Source organism: Suncus etruscus, chromosome 6, assembly GCF_024139225.1.
Source record: "Suncus etruscus isolate mSunEtr1 chromosome 6, mSunEtr1.pri.cur, whole genome shotgun sequence".
In the NCBI taxonomy this organism is placed as follows: Eukaryota; Metazoa; Chordata; class Mammalia; order Eulipotyphla; family Soricidae; genus Suncus; species Suncus etruscus.
Genome location: NC_064853.1, coordinates 51,300,032 through 51,326,579, shown reverse-complemented (window position 1 = coordinate 51,326,579; position 26,548 = coordinate 51,300,032). Strand labels below are relative to the sequence as shown.

The 26,548-nt window shown below is 44.5% G+C and overlaps 1 protein-coding gene and 1 non-coding gene across 3 annotated transcripts in view; one reads left to right on the top strand and one right to left on the bottom strand.

Annotated features, from left to right (window-relative positions):
- PAFAH2 (platelet activating factor acetylhydrolase 2) overlaps positions 1-26,548 on the bottom strand; it is a 48,027-nt gene that overhangs the window by 4,904 nt on the left and 16,575 nt on the right. The window contains exons 5-10 of one of the 2 annotated variants that reach the window (XM_049774890.1): positions 17,023-17,091; positions 16,314-16,452; positions 15,096-15,209; positions 6,108-6,199; positions 3,948-4,118; positions 2,304-2,458 (exon numbers count right to left, since the gene is read on the bottom strand). In XM_049774890.1, the coding sequence (XP_049630847.1) occupies positions 2,304-2,458; positions 3,948-4,118; positions 6,108-6,199; positions 15,096-15,209; positions 16,314-16,452; positions 17,023-17,091 (740 nt within the window). The remainder of the gene's footprint in view (positions 1-2,303; positions 2,459-3,947; positions 4,119-6,107; positions 6,200-15,095; positions 15,210-16,313; positions 16,453-17,022; positions 17,092-26,548) is intronic. The other variant, XM_049774891.1, reaches the window with a different exon arrangement.
- Positions 11,472-11,578, top strand: LOC126012977 (U6 spliceosomal RNA). The gene has a single exon (XR_007497317.1). It is a non-coding gene; the product is annotated as a U6 spliceosomal RNA (small nuclear RNA).

The following is a 26,548-nucleotide window of genomic DNA, read 5'->3' as shown; positions in this document are numbered from 1 at the left end:
CCCCACTGAGCATGATGAAAATCCAAGATTGGTCATGAAACTCCTACTAATAACCCACTCAGGGCTCCACAATCACACACTCTGTCCTTAGAAAACACATGAAGGGGCCGGAGAGCTAGCATGGAGATAAGGCATTGGCCTTGCATGCAGAAGAATGGTGGTTGGAATCTCAGCATCCCATATGGTCCCCCAAGCCTGCTAGGAGCGATTTCTGAGCATAGAGCCAGGAGTTACTCCTAAGTGCTCCTGGGTGTGACCCAAAAACCAAAAAAAAAAAAAAAAAAAACAAAAAAACAAACAAACAAACAAACAAAAAAACCCAAAACACATGGACTTCTAAAAGTGGTTACTGCTTACTTTTCCATCACTGATTTTCAAATATTCTCTATCCAGAGATCCAATCACAATAAATACACAATAAATAAACTGCCTAATCGCACCTAAACTTTTGTGCTTTCCACCCCTTTCCCATCTGGTCAACATTATTTCTCTTAAGGGTCTAATTAATTATGGGTATCACGGTCAATAATGAATGAGCCTCATACAGAAAACAAAGCTTGCAGAACTCCTACTGGATTAGGAAAGGACAACCAATCAGGAGAGGCCCTGGTCCAGGCTGGAGAAGAGCTCCAATAGGTAGTGGCAGGTAAAGATGAGTGGTACTTAACCAATGGCCACTCTTAAGAGTTAGGAAATATGGCAGTGGGGCCGGGCGGTGGCGCTGGAGGTAAGGTGCCTGCCTTGCCTGCGCTAACCTAGGACGGACCTCGGTTCGATCCCCTGGCGTCCCATATGGTCCCCCAAGCCAGGAGCGACTTCTGAGCGCATAGCCAGGAGTAACCCCTGAGCGTCACCGGGTGTGGCCCAAAAACCAAAAAAAAAAAAAAAAAAAAAAAAAAAATATGGCAGTGAGCATCTGATGCTGAAGATGAAAATTTGCTATGAGGAGAGAACAAGCAGCAAGAGGTTGAAATCAATCAAAATGATGAGGAAACATATGTTATTAAGAGGGAAAAAAATACAGAAAAGCAGCATGCAATGTACATGAGAGGTAGAGATGAACAAAGAGAAATGAAGACTCCTTAGAGGAAGACTTAAAGCTGAGCCCAGGAGTTAGAAACCAGGGATTCGGGCCCGGAGAGATAGCACAGTGGCGTTTGCCTTGCAAGCAGCCGATCCAGGACCAAAGGTGGTTGGTTCGAATCCCGGTGTCCCATATGGTCCCCCATGCCTGCCAGGAGCTATTTCTGAGCAGACAGCCAGGAGTAACCCCTGAGCACTGCCGGGTGTGGCCCAAAAACAACAACAACAACAAAAAAAGAAACCAGGGATTCCTACACACTAGCTTGGTTACTGTGCTTTTCATTTCCCATACAACTTGAAGTCTTTTCAAAACAAACCCCATTTTCTTGGTGTGGTAATTTAGGGAATCTCTATTGCTAGAAATCAAAGAAAGTTTGACTAGAAGAACAGAATTCTGCAGCAGAGTATTCTAGTCAGTGCTGCTTGGATGGGGAGGTTGGTCCATGAACTTCCAAAGGCTTTGCCATTTAGTGGTTCTATGATTTCTCATAGGTATTTACCAGGCTGTGTCTTTTGTTTGTTGGTTTGGTTTGGTTTGGCTTTGGGGCCACAGTTGGTGATGCTCAGTGCTTACTCTTGGCTCTATGCTCAGGGATCACTCCTGGCAGCTTTGGGGGAACATACAGGGTGTCGAGGATTGAATCTAGGTCAGTCAAGTGCAAGGCAAATGCCCATTCTACTGTATTATAAGATCTGGCCCCATGGGGCCAGAGAGATAGCATGGAGGTAAGATGTTTGCCTTTCATGCAGGAGGTCATTGGTTCGAATCCCGGCATCCCATATGGTCCCCCGTGCCTGCCAGGAGCAATTTCTGAGCCTGGAGCCAGGAATAACCCCTGAGCACTGCCGGGTGTGACCCAAAAACCACACACACACACACACACACACACACAAAGATCTGGCCCCTAGGATGTGTTTTTTGAAAGCACTCTCCAAGCTTAACTTACCATCACAACCTCCTCTACAACACTTCTATGATGAGTGATAATGAGTTGAATTAGGGGAGAGATAGCAATACAAAATTAAATAACTAGACCAAAGTCAGAGAGCTAGACAGAGTCAGGATCACCAGCATTTCAACTGAAATTGTTCTATGATTCTATGTAACTTTCTCTTCCACTCAAATTTTCCTTATGCTGTACATCTTGCTAATCCTGAATATGTCAGTATAGGCAGGAAATCTAAGGGGCCCCAGAGCTGCCCATCAACCCACTTCTTACCAAGGTGCTTCTGCAGGAAGGCCAAAATGGCCTTCACCATAGTGTCCTGTCCTTTGTAGGGGTCTAAGCTTCCAGAGGATTGATTGGAGAAAAATTTACCAATCCAGTTACTACTCACAAAGGCAAAATCCGTTTGACTTCGATGAACAGAACCACTGCAGAAAAAGGAAAGCAAATAACTGGTAGGGGTCTGGAGGCTGGGGCACAAGGATAGTTGTGAAGCACCTACTATGAGTATTAGCAACAATCTTGTAAGGAAAGTATCTGTCCCTATGACAGGATCATAGGAGAGAAATGATCTGCCCAAGCAAGTAAAAGATAATTAACAAATATGAATGCAGGAGGGTCTGACTTAAAAGTTGTCTCCACCCCTAGACTACAATGCCCAGGGGTGCAGGGAAAATGCTAAATTAGTCGGAGTAGAGACTTGGGCAAGAAGGCAAGGTCTTAAGTACCTGCCACTTCTCTGCCAGAAACGATTATCCTGATTTCTGAGCACTCATACAACAAATTCATTCCTTCTTCAGAACTGTACCACAAAGTTAACAAGAAAAGGGATTGCTTGCCTTTATTAAGACGTTTCGGATTTGAAGGTAAAATTCTCAAATGGTTCATGGTGAGCTAAGTACTTAGGCATAAACTCACTACTTGTACCATGAGAAAAGAAAAATTATACATGCTAAACTTGGATACCATGGCCAAGGAAGGAAGGAAGGAAGAAAGGAAGGGAGGGAGGGAGGGACAGAGGGAGGGAGGAGGGAGAGAGAAAGGGAAGAAGGAAGAGAAGGAAGGAAGGAGAAAGAAAGGAAGGGAAGGAGGAGGGAGGAAGGAAGGGAAGGAGAAAGGGAGGAAGAATGGAAGGAAGGAGGGAGGGAGGGAGGAAGGAAGGGAAGTAGGGAGGGAGAAAGAAAGAAAGAAAGAAAGAAAGAAAGAAAGAAAGAAAGAAAGAAAGAAAGAAAGAAAGAAAGAAAGAAAGAAAGAAAGAAAGAAAGAAAGAAAGAAAGAAAGAAAGAAAGAAAGAAAGAAAGAGAGAAAGAGAAAGAGGGAGGGAGAAGGAAGAGAAAGAGGGAGAGAGGAAGGAAGGAAGAGAAAGAGGGAGGGAGGGAGGAAGGAAGAGAAAGAAGGAGGAAGGAAGACAAGGAGGGAAGAAGAAAGGGAAGGAGGGAGGAAGGAAGGAAGGAATGTAGGAAGGTAGGAAGGGAAGGAGGGAGGTAGGAAGGAAGGTAGGAAGGCAGGAAGGGAAGGAAGGAGAGAGGGAGGAAGGAAGGTAGGAAGGCAGGAAGGGAAGGAAGGAGAGAGGGAGGAAGGAAGGAAGGAAGGGAAGGAGGGAGGGAGGGAGGGAGGAAGGAAGGTAGGAAGGGAAGGAGGGAGGGAAGAAGGAAGGAAGGGAAGGAGGGAGGGAAGAAGGAAGGAAGGGTGGTATAAAGGGAAGGAGAGAGGGAAGAAGAAAGGGAAAGAGGGAGGGAGAAAGGAAGGGAGGAAGAAAGGAAGGAAGGGAAGGAGATAGAAAAGAAAGATGGAAGGAAGGAAGGAAGAAATTCAGGTCGTATCTAGACAGTTCTAAAAGATTCAGAAGAAACTAAGGGAGCTTCAAGCTGCCTAGGAAATGAAGGATGCCAGCAATCATCAACTGGGTCTACTCACAGAACAGTTATGATCCTGGATTGTTCATGCTGGGTACACAGTTTTTTCATTAAGTTGATGCTCTCTGTTGTTTGAAAGTTCTCGGCATTGATGAAGAACACAGGGCCTCGGGCCTTGGGGTAAAAGTCACGTTCCAGAGGAAACATCCAAGCATCCAGAGCCACAGCACACCTGGAACAGGACCAAATTTCTGGAACGGCCATGCAGAAAGCCAGGCAAGCACAGGGTAGGGTTATGGTAAAGGGATATATTTTCACCTCAGTGGAATGAAAGTCAGGAACTGCAAGGCCCATACTTTTTGATAAGGACCTTGAAAAATTGAGAATACTTTTACTTTTTACCAAGATCCTTCTTGATTTTAAATTCATTGAGAGGCAAAAACCAGACCTTCTCTTCCTGGTCCTACTCTTAGGTAGTTAACCTGAGTTACACAGAATGACACTTCATTTAATCATTCATGCATTCATTCATATTGAGTACCTACTATGTGTATAACCTGTGTCGAAAGCCAGTTTTTGCTCTAACGAGCTCCCAATCTAGAACAAACTAGCTAAGTAAGGATAACTTAATGGCTTGATTGTAAAAGGTGCTATTTAAACCCAAGGTGTGAGTGCTGTGTATTGTCAAGCAGGAATCTCTGTTGTCACCCAGGGCAAAATCAAAGTTTTAAGTTTACTAACATCCTGGGGCCAGACTGATAGCACAGCAGTAAGGCATCTGCCTTGCTGGCTGACCCAGGACAGATCTGGGTTCAATCCCCATCATCCCTTAGGCTCCCCTGAGCCTACAAGGAGCAATTTCTGATCACAGAGCCAAGAGTAACCTTGAGTATTGCTGGGTGTGCCCCCCAAAACCCAAAACAAACAAAAAAATTACTAACACCCCCTATATACCAAGTCTTCTCCATCTCATAAGGACAGTAAAGGTGAGCACAAATACACAACTAAAAAACTTTGCTTCCTCTATTTGCTTCTCAGACATTATCAAGCCCTGAAATTCTGAAACATCTGATTCCAAGCATTTCTCTCCATCTAGGACTGCTATTCTAATTTAAAACTCTCACCTAGAGACTGAAACAGCTTCTCAGGAGTCTCCTGGTTTGGTTTTTTGGTTCTGTCTTGCTAAACTTCACTCTTCACATACATATCTTTTTTGAAATAAGCAAAATTTCTTTTTTCTTCTTAAAATCCTTCAAGTAATTTTCCAACATCCTTATAATAAAGCTGATTTTCCACTCTGGCCAAAAGCTCCTGTAATTTGGTCCCTGATTGTTTTAGCTCTCTGATCACTCCTTTTTTCCCTTGTTTATATTTTTGTTTTTGGACTACACCTGGCAGTGTTCAGGGGTTACTCCTGGATCTGCGCTCAGAAATAGCTCCTGGCAGGCTTGGAGGACCATATGCGATGCCGGGAATCAGACTGGGGGAATCAAAACGGGGTCCATCCTGGGTTGGCCTGTGCAAGGCAAAATCTCTACTATCAGTGCTATCATTCTGGCCCTGCTTATTATCACAGCTGCTTACTAAGTAGCTCAGTAAATCTCTCAAGGCCCTGCTGTCTAAACCTTGAATCCTTGTTATTTTTAGCTGCTTTTATTTTTATTTGTTTATTTGTGGTTTGGGGGCCACACTCAGCAGTTCTCAGGAGTTACTCCTGACTCTGTAGTCAGGAATTATTCCTGACAATCTCAGGGAACTATATGGGGTGCCAGGGATTGAATTGGGTCAGCTACATACAAGGCACATATCACTCTTGTCCCAATGATTTTGTTCTTAATTGTCATATAAACTCTAAACCTTATGCACTATGCTACTCCCACAATGACACAGCAAGCTGCACCCTCTGAGCTGGAATGAGCTTCCTCAGTCTAGATCTTCCTATGCTGGTTTCTTTGCCTTCTGAGTCTTGGTTTATGTCAGTTTCTCAGAGGAGCCTCTAATACTCTAGAAGGTCTTATTTTCTTCATTGCACTTGATTTCTGGGGATTTGATTATTTGTTATCTTGATTCGGTGAGATCAGAGTTCTTAGAGTTCATGCTAATCACTGGCTTCCCGGTCACTCAGCAGAGAGCCTAGTTATTATATAATACTCATGTAACAAGTATTTGCAGGAAAAATGAATGTATGTGGGGCTAACAGCAGCATCACTGGGAAACTCACCGAAACTGGGTCTCCGTGGCCAAAGCCAAAATAGCTGTGGCCCCTCCAAATGAATGTCCCATTACAGCCACATGATCCATGTCAATGCCACCCTGAAGAAAGCAGATAACTTAGCCAAGTCAAAACTACAAGACTGCCGTTTAAGAATGTTTTCAGGGCAAGAGGAAGAAAAACTGAAGAAAATGTACAATACCGTGGATCACCCCCCCCCCAAACCTCCTGCCCATTAAGAGCAACCAAGCTGGTAATTGATTGGTTGACCAGCGTTTCACAGGCAGAAAATTCTGAAAGAAAGCTTATCTACCCTCTACCTCCTTACTGTGCTAACTGCACAACAAGATGCCACCTGGACCAAAGTGAGGACTGAAAGGGAATCCTATTGATCATCGACTTTGCTCTGAAGCAAGGCCTGCTATAGTATAAGAACCTAATTCAGGTTTTACTTCATCTGGATATCTGTCCTTATTTTTATACAGCACAGGGAGTTGGTCGATTCTCACTTGCTCGGCAAGTAACTATTTTTGGTTGTTCCTCTTTAAGGCATGGTTATATAAAGTCAAGGCAGCTAAAAAGCTCAGGAAAGCTCTGTAGGCCTTGTTGCCTAACCTCTACCTCAAATCCTTGCTCTCATTGTTTTTTTGTTTGTTTGTTTGTTTGTTTTGTTTTGTTTTAAAGGCTGATATAGTCATAGAAACTCTTAGATCCAGATATATAGACTTTTTTTGGGGGGGGGGCCACACCCGGTGATGCTCAGGTATTACTCCTAGCTATGCGCTCAGAAATCGCTCTTGGCTTAGGGCACCATATGGGACACCAAAGATCAAATCAAGGTCTGTCTTGGGTCAGCCGAATGCAAGGGCAAACATGCTATCGCTCCGGCCCAAGATATATAGACTTTTCCTATGCCATTTCATTTCTAGGTAGTTGCTCACTTACCTTACCCAAACAAGTAAATTTACAATGCTTTCCTTATAGAGCATTCTTTAACAAACACAAAGGTTACTGCATCTAGTTTTTTGAAAAACAATATTAGTAAATAGCTTCCTTATCTTTTTCGGGGTGGATTGGCAATTCCCAACAGTTTTTCCTGGCTCTGTGCTCAAGGATCATTTGTGACATTGCTCAAGGGACAATATGTGGTGTTGGGATTGAATCAGGTCAACAGTGCAAGGCAAGTGCTTGACTCTTTCTTTCCTTTTCTTTTACAGATTTATTTTATTTCACCATGGTAAACATTGTTAGTGATCATTAAATTCATTCTGATTTCTCCTGGACACACAGCTAGTCTGGTTTTCTCCCTAATTTGATATGAACTGTGCTAGTTCTAATCATCAGGATCTAAATGAAAGCGGTACCTGCACTTCCAGGGATTGTCTATCTAACTCCTTAGTGCAAATCTCCAAGCCCTTCTCATTCTTCTGCCTTAATGTACACAGAGCAATTGGGTTTCACAAGTGGAGGAAAGTAGAATAATAAGATGGAGGGAATTTAAATCTCTGAGGTACCCTTTGTATAAGAGCATCCATTTTTAATTTTTTGTTTTGGTTTGGTTTTGGACCACACTTGGTGACACTCAGAGGTTATTCTGGCTATGTGCTCAGAAATTTCTCCTGTCTCGGGAGACCATATGGGATGCCGGGATCGAATCCAGGTCAGTCCTGGGTCAGCTGCGTGCAAGACAAATGCCCTACCGCTGTGCTATCGCTCCAGACCCAGATCACCCATTTTTTTGGACTTTAAAGATGAGAAAAAAATTTCATTGTATTAAACCACTGGGTTTGTTTGTTTGTTTGTTTGTTTTGGGGTTTTTTGGCCACACCCGGTGACGCTCAGGGTTACTCCTGGCTATGTGCTCAGAAGTTGCTCCTGGCTTGGGGGACCGACCATATGGGAGGCCGGGGGATCTAACTGCGGTCCATCCTAGGCTAGCGCTGGCAAGGCAGACACCTTACCTCTAGCGCCACTGCACCAGCCCCAAACCACTGGGTTTTTAACCTTTTTATAAATGTCCATAAACAGCAGCAGTTTATGGACCCCATGATTGAAATATTTTTATATTCCACAAATAAGTGCAATCATTCTATGTCTGTTCCTCTCTTCCTGACTCATTTCAGGCAGCATATTACTCTCCATATCCATCCATGTATAAGCAAATTTCATGACTTTATTTTTCCTAATAGTTGAATAGAATTCCACTGTGGAAATGTACCACAGTTTCTTTATCCAATCACCTGTTCTCAGGTACTTGGATTGTTCTGGTTATTGTGAATAGTGCTGCACTGAATAAGGGAGTGCTCAGAGCTTTTCTACATTGTGGTATTGGGGCCCCTCGGGTATATTCCTAGAAATTACAAAGAGCTTCCTTACTGATGAACATTTGGACACTATCCATCTTTTGCTGTGGCAAATAGCACTGGACTGAATATTCTTAGATACTCATGTTGCATATATCTGTACAATAAATTCCCAGAACTGGAAATAGTTCGGGTAAAGAATATGGACATTTACACTACTGATAGTTATTACCAAAGTGCCCTGCATGGGGCAGTCTGCAATTGTGCTGGCAATGTAGGAAAAGTGTTTATGACTTAGGCCCCTACAGTTTTGCCAAGAGTGAGCCTTCAACTTCTGCATCTTACCCAATCAGAGAGGTAAACTTAGCCTGTTCTATTTCTATTTTCTCTGAAAGGTTGCTTCATGGGGCTGGAGAGATAGCGTAGCGGTAGGGCATTTGCCTGGCAAGCGGCTGATTCAGGACCAACAGTGGTTCGAATCCCGACATCCCATATGGTCCCCTATGCCTACCAGGAGTGATTTCTGAGCAGAGAGCCAGGAGTAACCCCTGATAGCCGCTGGGTGTGACCCCCCCCCCCAAAAAAAAAGGTTGTTTCTTTTTGTTTTGTAGTTTTTGGGCCACACCCAGTGGCACTCAGAGGTTACTTCTAGCTTTGCACTCAGAAATCGCTTCTGGCAGGACCATATGGGATGCCAGGGCTTGAACCCGGGTCCATCCCAGTTGGCAGCATGCAAGGCAAATCCCCGCTGTGCTATCACTTGGGCCCCGAAAGGTTGCTCCTTAATGAACCCAACAAACTATAGCCTGCATTCTCCAATGCTTGCTTTGGGCTTCTAGGCAAGTAATGTCCATCCAGTGTCAGGACCCTGCTTGTTTGGCAAGGGTGAAAATAAAGCAAACAGTGGGTAAAGCACTTTTGGCTTCAGGTTCCGCCTTCCCTACTGGCTGTCCAGAGAAAATGCTTCTCCCTGGGATGTTTTATTAGTGCCTTTATTTATTTATTTATTTTGATTATTGGGTCACATCTGGCAGTATTCAGGACTTACTTCTAGCTCTGGGCTCAGGTATAGGACCATGAGCAGTGCCAGTGATAGGACTGAGTTGGCTGTCTGCAAGCAATGTCTCTGGTCCTTACCAGAGCCTTTAAAACAGTGGTCTCAAACTCAATTTACCTGGGGGCCGCAGGAGGTAAAATCGGGGTGAGGCAGGGCCGCATAAGGGATTTCACAAAAAAAAGTCCTCAAATGTCATTATTAACAGTTTTAATTATTTCTTCTGAACTTGAATAGAACATTGAGTGAAGACTGCATTAGTAAAAAAAAGTATCACAAAAAATTGCATCAAACATTTGCATACCCTGGACGGAACTGCTCGGGGTATGCGAATGTTTAATGTGATTTTTTTTTTTTTTTTGTTTTTTGGGCCACACCCAGTAACGCTCAGGGGTTACTCCTGGTTATGCACTCAGAAGTTGCTCCTGGCTTGGGGGACCATATGGGACACCGGGGGATCGAACCGCTGTCCGTCCAAGGCTAGCGCAGGCAAGGCAGGCACCTTACCTTTAGCGCCACCGCCCGGCCCGATTTTTTTTTCTTACTAATGCGATTTTTATTGCGATTATTCGGTAAGCGAATAATCGAGAATACTGCGATATTTGAAGGCCGGCCTCGGGCCACAAAATGTTGTACGAAGGGCTGCAAACGGCCTGTGGGCTGCGAGTTTGAGACCCCTGCTTTAAAAGGTATTATCTTTTTGTTTTGTTTTGTTTTGTTTTGGGGGTGGGTCATATCCAGCGGCACTCAGGGAATACTCCTGGCTCTGCGCTCAGAAATCGCTTTGGCAGTCACAGGGATGCCAGGATTGTGTGCAAGGCAAACACCCTACCACTGTGCTATCTCCGGCCCCTAAAAGGTATTTTCATTAAAAGCATAGGCACGGGGCCGGGCGGTGGCGCTAAAGGTAAGGTGCCTGCCTTGCCTGCGCTAGCCTTGGACGGACCTCGGTTCGATCCCCCGGTGTCCCATATGGTCCCCCAAGCCAGGAGCAACTTCTGAGCGCATAGCCAGGAGTAACCCCTGAGCATTACCGGGTGTGGCCCAAAAAAAAAAACAAAAAAAAAGCATAGGCACATATCATATAGATTTCAGGATCAAAAAGTCCCAAGTAAAAATCTCACTCTAGGGCTAGAGTACAGTGGGTAGAGTTTGTCTTGCGCATGGCCAATCTGTTTTCTTTTTTTTGGTTTTTGGTTCACACCTGGCAGTGCACAGGGGTTACTCCTGGCTCTATGCTCAGAAATTGCCCCTGGCAGGCACAGGGGACCATATGTGATGCCTGGATTCGAACCACCGTCCTTCTGTATGAAAGGCAAATGCCTTACCTCCATGCTATCTCTCAAGCCCCAGACAATCCTTTGTATCCTATATGGTTCCCCAGCCCTACAGGAGTGATTCCTGAGTACAGAGCAAGAAATAACTCCTAGGCCCGGAGAGATAGCACAGCGGCATTTGCCTTGCAAGCAGCCGATCCAGGACCAAAGGTGGTTAATTCGAATCCCAGTGTCCCATATGGTCCCCCGTGCCTGCCAGAGCTATTTCTGAACAGACAGCCAGGAGTAACCCCTGAGTACTGCTGGGTGTGGCCCAAAAACAAAAAACAAAAAAAAACAAAACAAACAAAAAAAATAAATAACTCCTGAGTAAAACTGAATATGGCCCCAAAATCAAAATAGCTCTCTCATTATGACTCTACCACTAAACTCTACCACTAAATTTGGATATTTAGCCTTTTTGAACTTTGGTTTCTTTTGATGTAAATAGATAATAATTCTACATACTAGGCCTGGTGAGGTAGTATAGAAATTTAGGTGCCTTTTACATAGCTGACCTAGGTCATATAAATAGTATAGGAGATAAAAGGTATTTTCTTTACTTGAAGCTAACCTCACCTTTATTCTGACACTGCAAATGGTACTCCAAGTACCACCAAAGGTGAATTCTGAGCATAAAGCCAGTAATAGCCTCTAAATAATACCAGGTACAGTCCCCAAATCCCTCAAAAAATATCCCATGCTTGCTTCGGTAGCACATATACTAAAATTGGAATGATACAGAGAAAATTAGCATGGCCCCTGCGCAAGGATGACACACAAATTCGTGAAGCATTTCATATTTTTTTTAGGGCCCGGAGAGATAGCACAGCGGCGTTTGCCTTGCAAGCAGCTGATCCAGGACCAAAGGTGGTTGGTTTGAATCCCGCTGTCCCATATGGTCCCCCGTGCCTGCCAGGAGCTATTTCTGAGCAGACAGCCAGGAGTAACCCCTGAGCACCGCTGGGTGTGGCCCAAAAAACAAACAAACAAACAAAATCCTAAAATGATGGCTATAAAAATCATGCCACAACCAAAAAAAAAAAGTGGGGGGGGGCAGAGAGATAGCATGGAGGTAAGGCATTTGCCTTGCATGCAGAAGGATGGCGGTTCAAATCCCAGCATCCCATATGGTCCCCTGTGCCTGCCAGGGGCGATTTCTGAGCATAGAGCCAGGAGTGAACCCTGAGCGCTGCTGGGTGTGACCCAAAAACAAAAACAAAACAAAACAAAACAAAACAAAAAAATCATGCCATAGGGAATAGAGAGATAACTCAATGCTCAATGGACGGAAGGCATACTTTGTATGGAGAAGGCCCAGATTCAATGCCTGGCATCATAAGGCCTTCTCCCACTCCAGAACTATAGGTAGCAATTTCCAAGAAAAGAGCTGGGAGTAGACCCCCACCATCAACCGAGCAAAGGCTAGGTGTGGCTGTAAAAAAAAAAAAAAAAAAGGTGGATTCAGAAAGATAGCATAGTGGTAAGGTGTTTGCCTTGCAAGGTGTTTTGCCTGGCCAACCCAGGACCAATGGTGGTTTGAATCCCGGCATCCCATATGGTCCTCCATGCCCGCCAGGAGCAATTTCTGAGCAGAAAGCCAAGAGTAACCCCTGAACACTGCTGGGTGTGGCCCCAAAACAAAACAAAAGGCAAAGCAAAACAAACAAAAACCATAGAACAGGCCTAAGGAGAGCCAGAGAGATAATACAATAGGGTGCAATATGATTGTAGTAGACTTACCTTGCAAACTGCTGAGCCAGGTTCAATCCCTAGCACCTCATATGGTCCTTCAAGCCTCAGGATTAATCCCTGATTGTAAAGTCAGAAGAAAGTACTGGGGGCTGGAGAGATGGCATGGAGGTAGGGCGTTTGCCTTTCATGCAGAAGGAAGGTGGTTCAAATCCCGGCATCCCATATGGTCCCCCGAGCCTACCAGGAGCAAGCCAGGAGTAACCCCTGAGCACTGCTAGGTGTGACCCCAAAACAAACAAACAAACAAACAAAAAAAAAAAAAACAAAAAAAAAAAAAAAGAAGAAAGTACTGAACACTGTAGTGCAGTGGTCCTCAAACTATGGCCTGCGGGCCACATATTGTATTTATATCTGTTTTGTTTCTTCATTGCAAAATAAGATATATGCAGTATGCATAAGAATTCGTTCATAAGTTTTGTTTTTACTATAGTCAGACCCTCCAATGGTCTGAGGGACAGTGAACTGGCCCCCTGTTTAAAAAGTTTGAGGACCCCTGCTAGTGTATCAAAAAAGTTTTTAACAGGGCCCAGAGTGGTAGCACAGTGGTAGAGTGCTTGCCTTGCATGAGGCTGACCCTGGACAGATCTGGGTTCCATTCCTAGCATCCCATATGGTCCCCCAAGCTTGCCAGAGTGATTTCTGAGTGCAGAGCCAGGAGTAACACCCTGCTGGGTGTGGCCCAAAAACAAAAAAAAAAATTTTTTTTAACAGTAATAACTTAAAAAATAAAAGTAATCAGATGTCAATTTCTTTTTTTTTTTTTTTTTGGTTTTTGGGCCACACCTGTTTGACGCTCAGGGGTTACTCCTGGCTATGTGCTCAGAAATCGCCCCTGGCTTGGGGGGACCATATGGGACGCCGGGGAATCGAACCACGGTCCGTTCCTTGGCTAGCGCTTGTAAGGCAGACACCTTACCTCTAGCGCCACCTTCCCGGCCCCAATTTCTTTTTTTTTCATTTTTGGGCCACACACCAGTTGCACTCAGTGCTTATTCCTGGTTCTGTGTTCAGCAATTACTCCTGGCAGGCTCGGGAGACCATATGGGATGCCGGGGATTGAACCTGGGTTGACCACGTACGTGCAAGGCAAATGTCCTATCTACTGTGCTATCACTCCCCCAATTCTTTCTATTTTTTTCTTCATTCTTCTGTGTAATTTATTGATTCTTTGAATAGACCCTGAACTACCTTTAAAATTAGGGGTGTAGACCAGAGAGCTAGTACAGGTGGGTAAGGTGTTTGCCTTGTATGCAGCCAACCTTGCATGGGGATGAACCCAGTTCAGTCTGTAGCTTCACATGATTCCCCTGAACACTGCAGGGAGAAATCCCTGAGCAGAAGGCTGATAGTAACCACAATGCTACCCCAGTACCCCTGAGTGTGGCCTCCAAGCCCCAAGATAAATAAATTAATAAAATAAAATTAGGGGAAAGAGAACTGGAGAGGGGGTGACTCTAACAGCACCTATTTTGTGTGAAGACATGAGTTGAAGACCCAGTGCCCCTCACATGTATAGACAGACTCCTATCCTGGTGGTTCTGCTGTCTGAGACACCTGGCACCACAACAGAATGCAACCTCTAATGCAGAGTCAAGTGCTGAAGACATCAAGATCAGATTGTGGCTGCACCACGTCAGGTATGTGAGTTACTACAATCAAATGTGTGTGACCCCTGATCATCACAACACAGTGACAAATGGAGGGAAGGGTGAAAAATAATTAAGTTGGGGAGAGTTCTCAAAGGGCTAGAGTACAGGCGATGTATGCAGCAGGCCCAGGTTCAATCCACAGCTCAATCTTCCTAGATTAGTGGGAGTAAACGATCTCTTTTCTCTTTAAATCAGGAGCAGAGGGACAAGAGGGGTAGTTTAGCAGAGAAAGAACTTGCCTTGCATGTGGCCAACCCATGTTTAGTTCCCAGCATTCCAAATGTTTCTGGCTCCGCCACCCCCCCCACCCCCACCTCCATGATCCCTGAGTGTAGAGCCAGGCCAGAGCTCAAGAGTAAACTCTGGGGCCCGGAGAGATAGCACAGCGGCGTTTGCCTTGCAAGCAGCCGATCCAGGACCAAAGGTGGTTGGTTCGAATCCCGGTGTCCCATATGGTCCCCCGTGCCTGCCAGGAGCTATTTCTGAGCAGACAGCCAGGAGTAACCCCTGAGCACCGCCGGGTGTAAACCCCCCCCCCCAAAAAAAAAAAAGAGTAAACTCTGAGCAATGCTAGATGGTGCCCCAAAGCCAAAATCAATCAATCAATCAATCAATCAGTCAGAGCAGAGCTGAGATGTAGGATTGGGATGTCAGCAACCAACTTTCTTATCTAATAAGTGTAATGAGAATGAAGCCCACATAGAAAGTGAAACAGAGATGGGTGAAGAGCAGGAGAGTGTCAAGGCTTTGATGACCATGTTTGAGACCCTAGATCTAGCCCCAGGGGCACTATCCTGATCTCCTAGTTATGTGAGTTAATAAATTCTCTCTAGGCCAAGGAATTTGGTTTCCATTACTTGAAACGGAGGATGTATGAGGAGGAATACACGAGCCCCAGATACCACCAACTGTTGCCATACCTTCAAAGTCATCAGATTTAACCCATCTGGGAAGATGTTGAGGATGGGGTGCCCATCATTGGCCTCTTGCAGAATCTTCAACACCTTTATACACTCAGAAACCCTCTGATGTACCTGCAACAGAGACAGTCTCAGTGGGAGTTGGAACATTTACAGTTTTGTTTTTTTTTTTGTTTTTGGGCCACACCCGGTGACGCTCAGGGGTTACTCCTGGCTATGCGCTCAGAAGTCGCTCCTGGCTTGGGGGACCATATGGGACTCCGGGGGATCGAACCGCGGTCCATCCTAGGCTAGCGCAGGTAAGACAGGCACCTTACCTCCAGCGCCACCGCCCGGCCCAACATTTACAGTTTAACCACCCCAGGAGAATCTCCCCTACAGGGCCAAGGAAGAATAAATACACAAACAGCAAGAACTAACACCCCTAAACAGCAGCTCTCAGAATCATCACCTAGTGACACAAAGGAGCAGCCCCAATGCTTAGACTATTTCTACTTACCCTTGGATCATCAGGAGGACCATATAAGACCAAGTACATGAAAGCATTTGGAAGAAGGGAAAAAAAGAAAAAGAAAATAATAGTTCTCTTATTATATGTCTAATACTGGAGTACACCTCTCTACTGGCCCATTAGTAGCACATACCTATTGCTTGCATCTGCCTAACACTCACTCCCACCTTCTCCTTTTAACTCAGACATTTCGGAATACCCCTAATGTAAACTTCCCTTTTTTTATATTTTATTTTTATTTATTTTATTTTTTTTAAAACTTCCCATTTTTGGTACTTTCTCTCCAGAACTTTTCATATTGCAGCTTAGGGCAGGAATGGGAGACTGGGTAGCAATCTCAAGACAGTCCCATTTCTTCAGAGGTTAAAGGCGAACATAAAAGTATGCTCGAAGTAGCATAAGCTGTGTTTCTAACCTCAGAAAGGACATCAGGTTGCAAGACACTCATCAATAGAGAAGGAGACAAGTCCTGGAGGCATGAGTCTGCTTTCTGGGGCTTGCCAGTTAATTCTTCGTTTTGCCTAACAAGCTTAAGCTGGGTTTCTGTCGCTTGCAATTATAAATCTTGATTAAGACTTCATTTCTCCCACTGAGGTGGCAAGCTCAGATTTACCGTGACTAGGATTTCAAGAAAGAAAGTTCACTAAAACTCTTAGTGAGTGCAGTATAGAGGACAGAAAATCCCACCCATACGGGCACAAGCCTACCTGGAAATTCCGAACATGGAATTCCTTTTCCCCTTCTGCAAGTTTCTGGTGAGGGATCCATTCCTCTTCTAGGGACTCATTAGAGGGCTTCTCCTCAGAGGACTTCTTGAAGAACCAGGTGGCTGCAGCTGAACCATCCCTGAAACACATGCCACCGGAAAGAAACCAGGAGACCGAGAGCTTATTTCTCCTCTTTCTCAGCCAAGATTCTCTGGATCATCCTTTGGCTAATAAGGAAAAAGATCTGGGAGCATGCATAGGATAGTGGAAAAAAAAAAAAAAAAAGGTGGAGACTGTCTTGAACTTGCATCCCAATTCAGTTGTTACTGATAGGTAACATTTAAAAAATTCTTGATTTCTTTACCTTTCAACTGGGTATATAGGGGACCAGAGGAATAATATAGTGGGTAGTTGACCCCTGGCATCCTATATGGTCCCCCAAACCACCAATAAGGAGTAATTACTGAGTGCAGAAATTGCTACCCAAAAAACAAACAAAACCCAAAAAGTATGGCAAATCCACTTCCCCACCCCCCCACTCCCATTACTACAGCCCAGTGTCTGAGGCTTGTAAATTGCAACAACCAAAATAACAACAAAAAGGGTGAAGGGGGAAATATATTTTAACAACAGCCCATGCATGAGGCCAATATAATTGAACAATATACGACTAGCCTTAACCCAGCCCATTATGACCGCTATCCCTCACCTGTGCTCTGGTACAGCAACCACAAAGCCTCGGGAGGCCAGCTCCATGCAGAAAGCAGAATATAAAGTCCTAGAAATTCAGGAGGAATAGGAAGAAGAAATCAAAAGAACAGCCCACCTAACTCCCTGAATTCCAGCCAGATTCTGTTAGTAGCCATCTTAAAATATTGCATAGGAGGAACTTTCATTTGTTAAGGTTTTTTGTTGTATTTATAAATAATTTAATTGAATCAGCATGAGATACATATTTAGAAAGTTGTTCATGATTGATTTTCAGGCATACAATGTCCAACATTCATTCCTTCACCAGTGTACATTTTCCATCACCAATGTCCCCAGTTTCCCACCTGCCCTTCCCACCTCCCCTTGCTATCTGTGGCAGACATTTTTCTTCTCTCCCTCTCTCTTTTTTTTTCCTAAACAACTGTGGTTTGCAATATTGTGACTAAAGGAGTATCATGCATATCATTTTATCACCTTTCAGCACCCCGTTCTTGTTCAGAGTGATCATTTCCGGGGCCGGAGAGATAGCATGGAGGCAATGCGTTTGCTTTGCATGCAGAAGGACGGTGGTTCGAAATCACAGAATTGTGTTTGGCTCCAAACAAGACACTTTGGGTCATGGTCCCCCGAGCCTGCCAGGAGCAATTTCTGAGCATAGAGCCAGGAGTAACCCCTGAGCACTGCCGGGTGTGACCCAAAAACAAAACAAACAAACAAACAAAAAACCAAACAGAGTGATCATTTCCAATTTAGATCATTGTCCTACTGGTTCCTTCATACATAGCAGCCCATCTCAAAGTGTTTCCTCTAGCAGCACCCTATCTTTAACAAAGTTCTAAGCATCCTCTCTCTTGAAGCTCTAGCAAATTCTTCCATTTTCTAATCCAGAATCCAATCCATTCATCTCCTCCTTCCAAACACAGATGGGTTAGAGGAATAATTGCATTGGCATGACAAGTTGGTGAGCTTCTTGAGAAAAGGAACTGCTTATTTTAAAATCCACCTAGTGGGGGGGGGGGAGTGATAGTAAAGCAAATAGTGAGCTTGCCTTGCACACATCAAACCTGGGTTTGATCCCCAGCATCCCATATGACCCCCAGAGCACAGCCAGGAATGATCTCTGGTTGTAGAGCCAGGATTGAGCCCTGAGCACAGCCCGATGTGACCCCTCCACTGATCCCTGCTCCAAAAAAGTTTATTTGGGAACTGGAGAAATAGAAAAAGGGACCAGATTTGAAGCCCAGATTTGATCCTGGAGATGCACCAACCCAAAATTAATTAAAATGCAAATATGTACTTGTAGTTTGACATATAAAATGTTTTTGTCCTCACACTAGAAAAAAATGGAACTTGATAGACACTGTTAATTACCTACTCCAGACACTTATTTTTCCCTTTATCATTAAAACAAAATCTCTTTTCAGCAGAAGACATTGTCAGGTCATCAATATATAATATTTTCTAGCCTCCCCTGAAGTCAGGTTTGTCCATGTGATTAAGTTCTAATTCAGCCATAAAAATATGTCAGGGCCAGAGAGATAGCTCAATGGCTTACGCTCATGCTTTGCATATAGAAATGTAAACCATGATCCCCGCACCATGTGGTTCTCTGAACAACCTGGGAAGTGACCCCTTAACAGAACAGAGAGTAGCTTCTCGGCATTTCTGGGTGTGGAACCAAAATAAAATGATCTGAGGTGAGAGAGATAGTTTAAAGGACTAAGCACAAGCTTTACATGTGGGAAACCTATGATCAATGCCTGGCACAGTCAAATGTGAAAAGGGTTTAAAGAGGTCATATTAATTAATGTTGCTGAGTACATGTATAGGAATTTCAGGGGCTACTCCTGACAATACTTTGGCTCAGGGTATAGGTCTGGGTCAGTGCTGGAACTGGCACTGTGATATTTTGGCCTGTGGGTAGTCTCAGGAGGCTATACTGTGACAGGAGCAAATTCAAGGCCTCTAGTGCTAAGCATAGGTGCTCATTGGTTACTCCTGGGACTCTGCAGAAGGGTCACTCCTGGTGATGCTCAGGGAATCATATTTGATTCTGGGGACTGACGTGGGGTAAGCTGCATGCAAGACAAGCACTTTGGGGGCCGGGCGGTGGTGCTAAAGGTAAGGTGCCTGCCTTGCCTGCGCTAGCCTTGGATGGACCGCGATTCGATCCCCCGGTGTCCCATATGGTCCCCCAAGCCAGGAGCAACTTCTGAGCACATAGCCAGGAGTAACCCCTGAGCGTTACCGGGTGTGTCCCAAAAACAAAAACAAAAAAAAACAAAAAAAAAAAAAGACAAGCACTTTATCCCCTGTACATCTCTCTGATCCCAGTAGATAAATTTTAAAAAGGAAAGAGAGAGACTGGAAAGATAGCTCAATGGGCTGGCACATAGAGAAGGAGGTTCAGTCCTTGATATTGCACAACCAAGAGCAACTCTTGAGCTCCTGAGTACTGCTTTTGGTGTGATCCCAAACCAGCAAAATGTGGCAGAATTTTAAGGTGAAATTTTGGGGGAAGGAAAAGGGAAAATACCCAGAAGTGCCTGGAGTTCATGCCTCAGGGTATTCAAGGAATCATAGGGTACTGAGGATTTTACTGGGACCTCCCATGTCCAAAGTATGCACTGAGCCCTTGAACGATCTTTTTAAGTCCAAAAGGTAGAATTTGAATAATACATTCAATTTAATCCAGTGTAGCTAAAGCATCACTTCAATGTACAATAAAAAATTTAAAATTAATCAAATATCTTATTACATTCTATTTTTACAAGACCAGTGCTTTAACCTCTGTGCTATGACATCAACTGCTATCACATTCTATTTTTAAAAAATGAAATTCAGGCCTGAAGACAGGTGCAAAAGCCTACCAGCAGCCAGGGGTCTATCACCAGCATCCTACCATCCCTAAGGTTAGCCAAGGGCAACACAACTCTCTGTACTGACAGGATATGCCCAAATATTAACAAAAACATAACAGTAGTTTTTGAAATTCAGAGTATGTTCATTTGTTTATTTTTTGTTTTGTTTTGGAACTACACCCAGGAATGTTCAGAGTTAGTACTCTTGGCTCTGCTCTCAGGAATCCCTCTTGGTGGTGCTCAGATGACCAAATGGGGTGCCAGGCAAAAATCTGGGTCAGCTGTGTGCAAGGCATGCATCCTACCTGGTATTCCATTGCTCCAGCCCCAGAGTGTGTTTTATACAAACAGTACATCATACTTTGGAACAGTTATATTGTATTTTATTTTTGTTTTTTGTTTATTTGATTTGGGGCCATACCAGGCAGCACTCAGAAATCACTCCTGGCAGGCTCAGGGGACCATGTGGGATGCCAGAGATCGAACCAAGGTTGGCTCAGTGCAAGGCAAACACCCTACCTACTGTGCTATAGCTCTGGCCCCTGGACCAGTTATATTTTAAATGTTCTATAGCCACATGTAAATAAAGACCACTATATCGGGCAGAATAGCTGAAATCAATGGGATATAAGTAACTGCTACATAGAAAACACAGAAGATGTCCTAACAAGGAGAATGCTCCTTTCCTATAGCATAGATTGTAGATGTAATGCCTGGGGGTAAAGCAACCACACCGGGGCAAAAGATTTTGGCCTTAGGAATGGAAGCCACACATGGAAGACCAAGATTATAAAAGAAGTCTGATTCTCTGAAACTTCATGGAACCACCACGTCAGTCCTGGTTTATTTTTTTCTGAACAAGAAATAATCTTGATCATTTTTAGGCTTGGGATTTTTCTGGGAACCCTTCCCAGCTACTCTTGGTCAACCTGAGAAGGGCATACTGCTCTAGCCTTTCTGCTGGGCATCACCAAGGTCACCTGTGGTACTCAGAGGCCATCAGTGCTGCATCTGGTGATGCCTGGAGGACTCCATAATGCCAAGGATAGAAGGCAGGTACCTTAATTACCATACTATTTTGCAGGCCCCAGAAGGTCAGTTTTTTTAAGCATCTTTTCAGCTTTTTCCACTTTTCTGGGGGCAGGCAGAGAATGGAATTTAACAGCTAGAGAGGTTTCTGATCCTACTCTGATCTACTCAAACTCTAATCTAGGGCAAGTCTGCTTTTCAGAGTTCACTTGCTCACGTGTAAAATACACATTTGTACTTCTTACACATCTCTATTTGTGTGGGAACCAAAGGAGACAAAGGTACATTGAGGGCATTTGGGTTTTCTTTAAACCCACATGCTCCTCCCTGGAATGAGAAATCATAGTCCAGAGAAGGATTTCAGAGTCCAAATTAACCACAGATTCAGCAGAAGAAAACTAGGTCTCCGTCTTGCCCTGCCCTTTACCTTGAAATTTAAGTAACATTTATAAATGATTTACCTGGATCAAATGAAGTGTTAAGTCTCAATACAGATTCTGAGCAAGAGAAACTAAAAGATTATGTTCACTTACTCCTCTATAAAATAACTGTTAACTTAGGATGTTTCTTGCTACTTTTCCCTGGTAGACTAATCTTTCCTAAAAGCATATCCCAAGTATGCATTCTCTTATTTGCTACCAAAGACCTAGTCCAAGTACATGCCCTGGCAGATAGTAGGTACTAACTTGACTGAATAACAAAGCAATAATAGGAGCCATTGGTAGCACAGCAGTAGGGCATTTGACTCATGCGGGTTTGATTCCTGGTATCCCATATGGTCCCCCGAGCCAGGAGCGATTTCTGAGTGCAAAGCCAAGAATAACCCCTGAGAGCCACTGGTGTGGCAAGAGAGAAGGGGCGGGGGTGGGAGGGTGGGGGTGGGGAGGTGGGGGGAGAGGGGGAGGGAGGGAGGGGAGAGAGAGAGAGAGAGAGAGAGAGAGAGAGAGAGAGAGAGAGAGAGAGAGAGAGAGAGAGAGAGCGCAATAATGAAGACCTATGGTGGTGAGTATGGGAGTGGAGACCAGCAACAGTGGCCCCAGCAACAAAGGGGACTGTGGCTTACTCACCCCCACACAGGTGAGAAGCCAAGCAGGTTGAGGCTTATGCAGGCACGAGATAATCTCTCACGCACATAAACTCCTGATATCTCCCTGGAAGTGGAAAAAACTAACCGTGATATAGAAAAGAAACACTTTGAAACCGCAAAGAATCATGGTAAAGCAGCTCAAAACCCTACCATGCATTGTGGATGAAGAATGCAATCCTACAGACCTAATGAGTAATAACCTCCTATTTAACCTCTCTGAAATGGAGTTCAGAGTGGACATGCATAGGATGTTCAACAAGCTCAAACAATGAAATAGACTGCCAATAAAAAAAAAAAACAAAAACAGAAATACATGAGAAAAATACAAATAGAAATGTCACCAGTGAAAAACTTGGCAGGCGAAATAAAAAATTCATTGGAAGGCCTCACCAGCAGAGGAACAGCTGATGAGGACAAAATCAGTGAGCTCGAAGACCAAGTGCAGAAAACTTCCAGACAACAGCAGAAGAGGGAAAAAAGCCTCAAAATAAATGAACAGAAGATAGAAAAATCATCAAAATAAACCAACAGCCAACAATAGAACTTTGGGATAAATTCAACAGAAACAACATAAGAATTAGGGGTCCCAAAGAGCCAGGAAGGAAACCTCTATGAAAAAGCAAGTCAGAGACATGAAAACCATAGAAATAGAATATTGAAAACAGCAAGATCAAAAAGGGAATTACATACAAAGAAGCAACCTTAACATTTACAGCAGATTTACCACAAGTAACCCTCCAACTCTGAAGGCAGTAGTGGAATACAATGAAAAAACTCAATGAAACAAATGCATCACCAAGAATACTTTACCCAGAGGCCAGAGCGATAGCACAGCGGTAGGCCATTTGCCTTGCATGCGGCCAACACAGGATGAACACAGGTTCAATTCCCTGCATCCCATATTGTCCCCCGTGCCTGCCAGGAGCGATTTCTGAGCACAGAACTAGGAGTAACCCCTGAGTAGCGCTGGATGTGACCCAAAAACCAAAAGAAAAAAAAGAAAAAAGAAAAAACTACTCAGCCAGACTCTCTCTTTCAGGTTTGAAAGAAGGATACAAACAACAGCTAAGAATAGACAACAGGGGCCGGAGCAATGGTGTGGAGCAGTAAGGCATCTGCCTTGCTGGCACTCACCTAGGAAGGACTGCGGTTTGATCCCCTGGCGTCCCATATGGTCCCCCAAGGCAGGAGTAATTTCTGAGTGTGTACCCAGGAGTAACCCCTGAGCATCACCAGGTATGGCCCAAAAAAAACCCAAAATAAATAAATAATAGACAACAACTTGGGAACTTTTATGTGGGAGGGGGGCACACCCGGTGATACTCAGGGGTTATTCCTGACTATGCACTCAGAAATCGCTTCTGGCTTGGGGGACCATATCGGATGCCGGGGGATTGAACCGAGGTCCGTCCTAGGTTAGCATGTGTAAGACAAATGCCCTACTGCTTGCGCCACCACTCCAGCCCCAACTTGGGAATTTTAAAGACTCAAAACCAATTTTAATTTTTTATTTATTTAATTAATTAATTAATTTTGGTTTTGGGGTTACACCCAGCAGCTCTCAGAGGTTGGTTACTCCTGGCTCTATGCTCAGAAATTGCTCCATGCAGACTCAGGGGACCATATGGGATGCCGGGATTCGAAACCACCGTCCTTCTGCAAATGCCTTACCTTCATGCTATCTCTCCAGCCTCTCAAAAACCAACTTTAAAGGAAGAACTGAAGGGGGTACTTTAAGGCAAAACAAACCCCACAAATACACCAAACTTCTACCAAAATAATGTCACAAATTCCACAACAACTAGATTTTAATGTCAATGAACTAATCACACCAAATAAGAGACAGAGGGGCTGGAGAGATGGTGTGGCGGTAAGGCGTTTGCCTTGCATGCAGAAGGACAGTGGTTCGAATCCCAGCATCCCATATGGTCACTCGAGCCTGCTGGGAGCGATTTCTGAGTGTAGAGCCAGAAGTGACCCCTGATCGATGCTGGGTGTGACCCCCCCCAAAAAAAAAGAGACAGTGGGGGAGCTGGAGAGATAGCATGAAGGTAAGGCGTTTGCCTCGCATGCAGAAGGACGGTGGTTCAAATCCGGGCATCCTATATGGTCCCCTGAGCCTACCAGGAGTGATTTCTGAGCATAGAGCCAGGAGGAACCCCTGAGCACTGCCAGGTGTGACCCAAAAACCAAAAAAAAAAAAAAAAAAGAGAGAGAGAGAGAGAGAGAGACAGAGTAGGGTCCAGAGAGATAGTGTGGTAGGGACTTTTGCCTTGCACAAAGCAGACCCAGGATGACCAGGATGGACGATGGTCCCAGCACCCCATGCCTGCCAGGAGTGATTTCTGAGTGCAGAGCCAGGAGTAACCCCTGAGCACCACAAGGTGTGACCCCCCCAAAATTAAATAGAGAAAAGACAAGAGTGGCAAAAGGGATCAGAAAATTGAATCCAACATTCTGCTGTCTACAAGAAACACATTTTTTTTTTTGGTTTTTTGGGCCACACTGGTAACCAGGGGTTACTCCTGGTTAAGCCACACTGGTAACCAGGGGTTACTCCTGGTTAAGCGCTCAGAAATTGCCCCTGGCTTGGGGGGACCATATGGGACGTCGGGGGATCGTACCACGGTCCTTCCTTGGCTAGCGCTTGCAAGGCAGACACCTTACCTGTAGCGCCACCTCACCGGCCCCTACGAGAAACACATTTAAATAGTCAGAGTAAACAGAGACTCAAAGCCAAAGGTTGGAAGACTATCCTTCAAACAAAAAAGTCCCTTAAAAAGGCTGAGGAAGGGCCCGGAGAGATAGCACAGCGGCGTTTGCCTTGTAAGCAGCCAATCCAGGACCAAAGGTGGTTGGTTCGAATCCCAGTGTCCCATATGGTCCCCCGTGCCTGCCAGGAGCTAAGCTATTTCTGAGCAGATAGCCAGGAGTAACCCTTGAGCACCACTGGGTGTGGCCCAAAATCAAAAAAAAAAAAAAAAAAAAGGCTGAGGAAGGGGCTGGAGAGATAGCACCGCGGTAGGACGATTGCCTTGCAAGTGGCCAACCTAGGACCAACGGTGGTTCAAATTCAGGCATCCCATATGGTCCCCTGAGTCTGCCAGGAGCGATTTCTGAGTGTAGAGCCAGAATTAATCCCTGAGCACCTCCAGGTGTGACCCAAAAACCAAAAAAAAAAAAAAAGGTTGAGGATACTTTATATATGGACCTTTATGATATTAATATTATACAATGTAGACTTCAGACTTAAAAAGGTTATAACAGACAGAAAAGGTCACCTTTTAATAATCCAAGAGTATAGACATCAGAAAGAAATCACATTCCTAAACATATTTGTACCCAATGAGGGGGCCAAAAAAATACTGTTAATAGACTTGAAGAAAGACATCAATAGTAACACAATAGCAATCAGAGACTTCATCACCACTTTGTCACTTCTTGATCAACCAGGCTAAAATTTAATAAGGATATATTGGTTTTCAATGAAGAAATAGAAAAGGGGTAGTAGTTATATAAAGGACTTTATCCCAAAAAGCCAAATACACATTCTTCTCCAATGTACATAGAACATTCTCCAAGACAGACCAAATGCTGAGCCACAAAACATACCTCCATAAAATCAAGAGGATAGAAATTGTATCAACTATCTTCTCAGACCATGATGCACTGAAAATATTAGTGAATTACAAACAGAAATAGAAAAATAACTTTAACACCTGGAAATTAAACAGCTCACTACTGAACAACCAGTGGGACAGAGAAGAAATTAATGAGGAAATCAAAATATTCCTGGAGCTAGAAACATAGTATAGTGGGTAGGTAGAGTGACTGACTGCCTTGCACACAGTCAATCTGGGTTCTATCCCCTGAGCTCTAACAGGAGTGATCACTGAGCAGAGCCTGAGAAATCGCTCCTGACAGGCTCGGGGGACCTTATGGGATGCCGGGATTCGAACCACTGCCCTCTGCATGCAAGGCAAATGCCTTACCTCCATGCTATCTCTCCGGCCCCTGGAGTGTGTACTAAATACAACTGGTATGCCCCTCCCCCAAAAAACCCCCAACATTTTAGATAAAAAAAAATTAAGGAAGTAGGAGCCAGAGCAATAGCACAGCGGTAGGGCCTTGTATGTGGCCAATCTGGAAAGGACCCCGGTTCAATTCCCGGCATCCCATATGGTCCCTGGAGCCTGCCAGGGGCGACTTCTAAGCACAGAGCCAGGAGTAACCCCTGAGCGTCACTGGGTATGACCCCCCCCCCAAAAAAAAACCGAAAAAAAATTTAAGGAAGTAATTTCCCTTGGCTAAATTGTGGATAATGGTTTGAGAAATGAGGAGTCAAAAATAGATGCCCCTCCCTTTTTTTTGGGAGGGCACACAGGGTGGCACTCAGGGGTTACTCCTGGTTCTGCACTCAGAAATCATTTTTGGCAGGGTTGGGGAATATGGGATGCTGGGGATCAAATCCAGGATGATCCCAGATTATCCATGTGCAAACCAAACGCCCTACCTGCTATGCTATCGCTCCAGTCCCCCAAATAGAT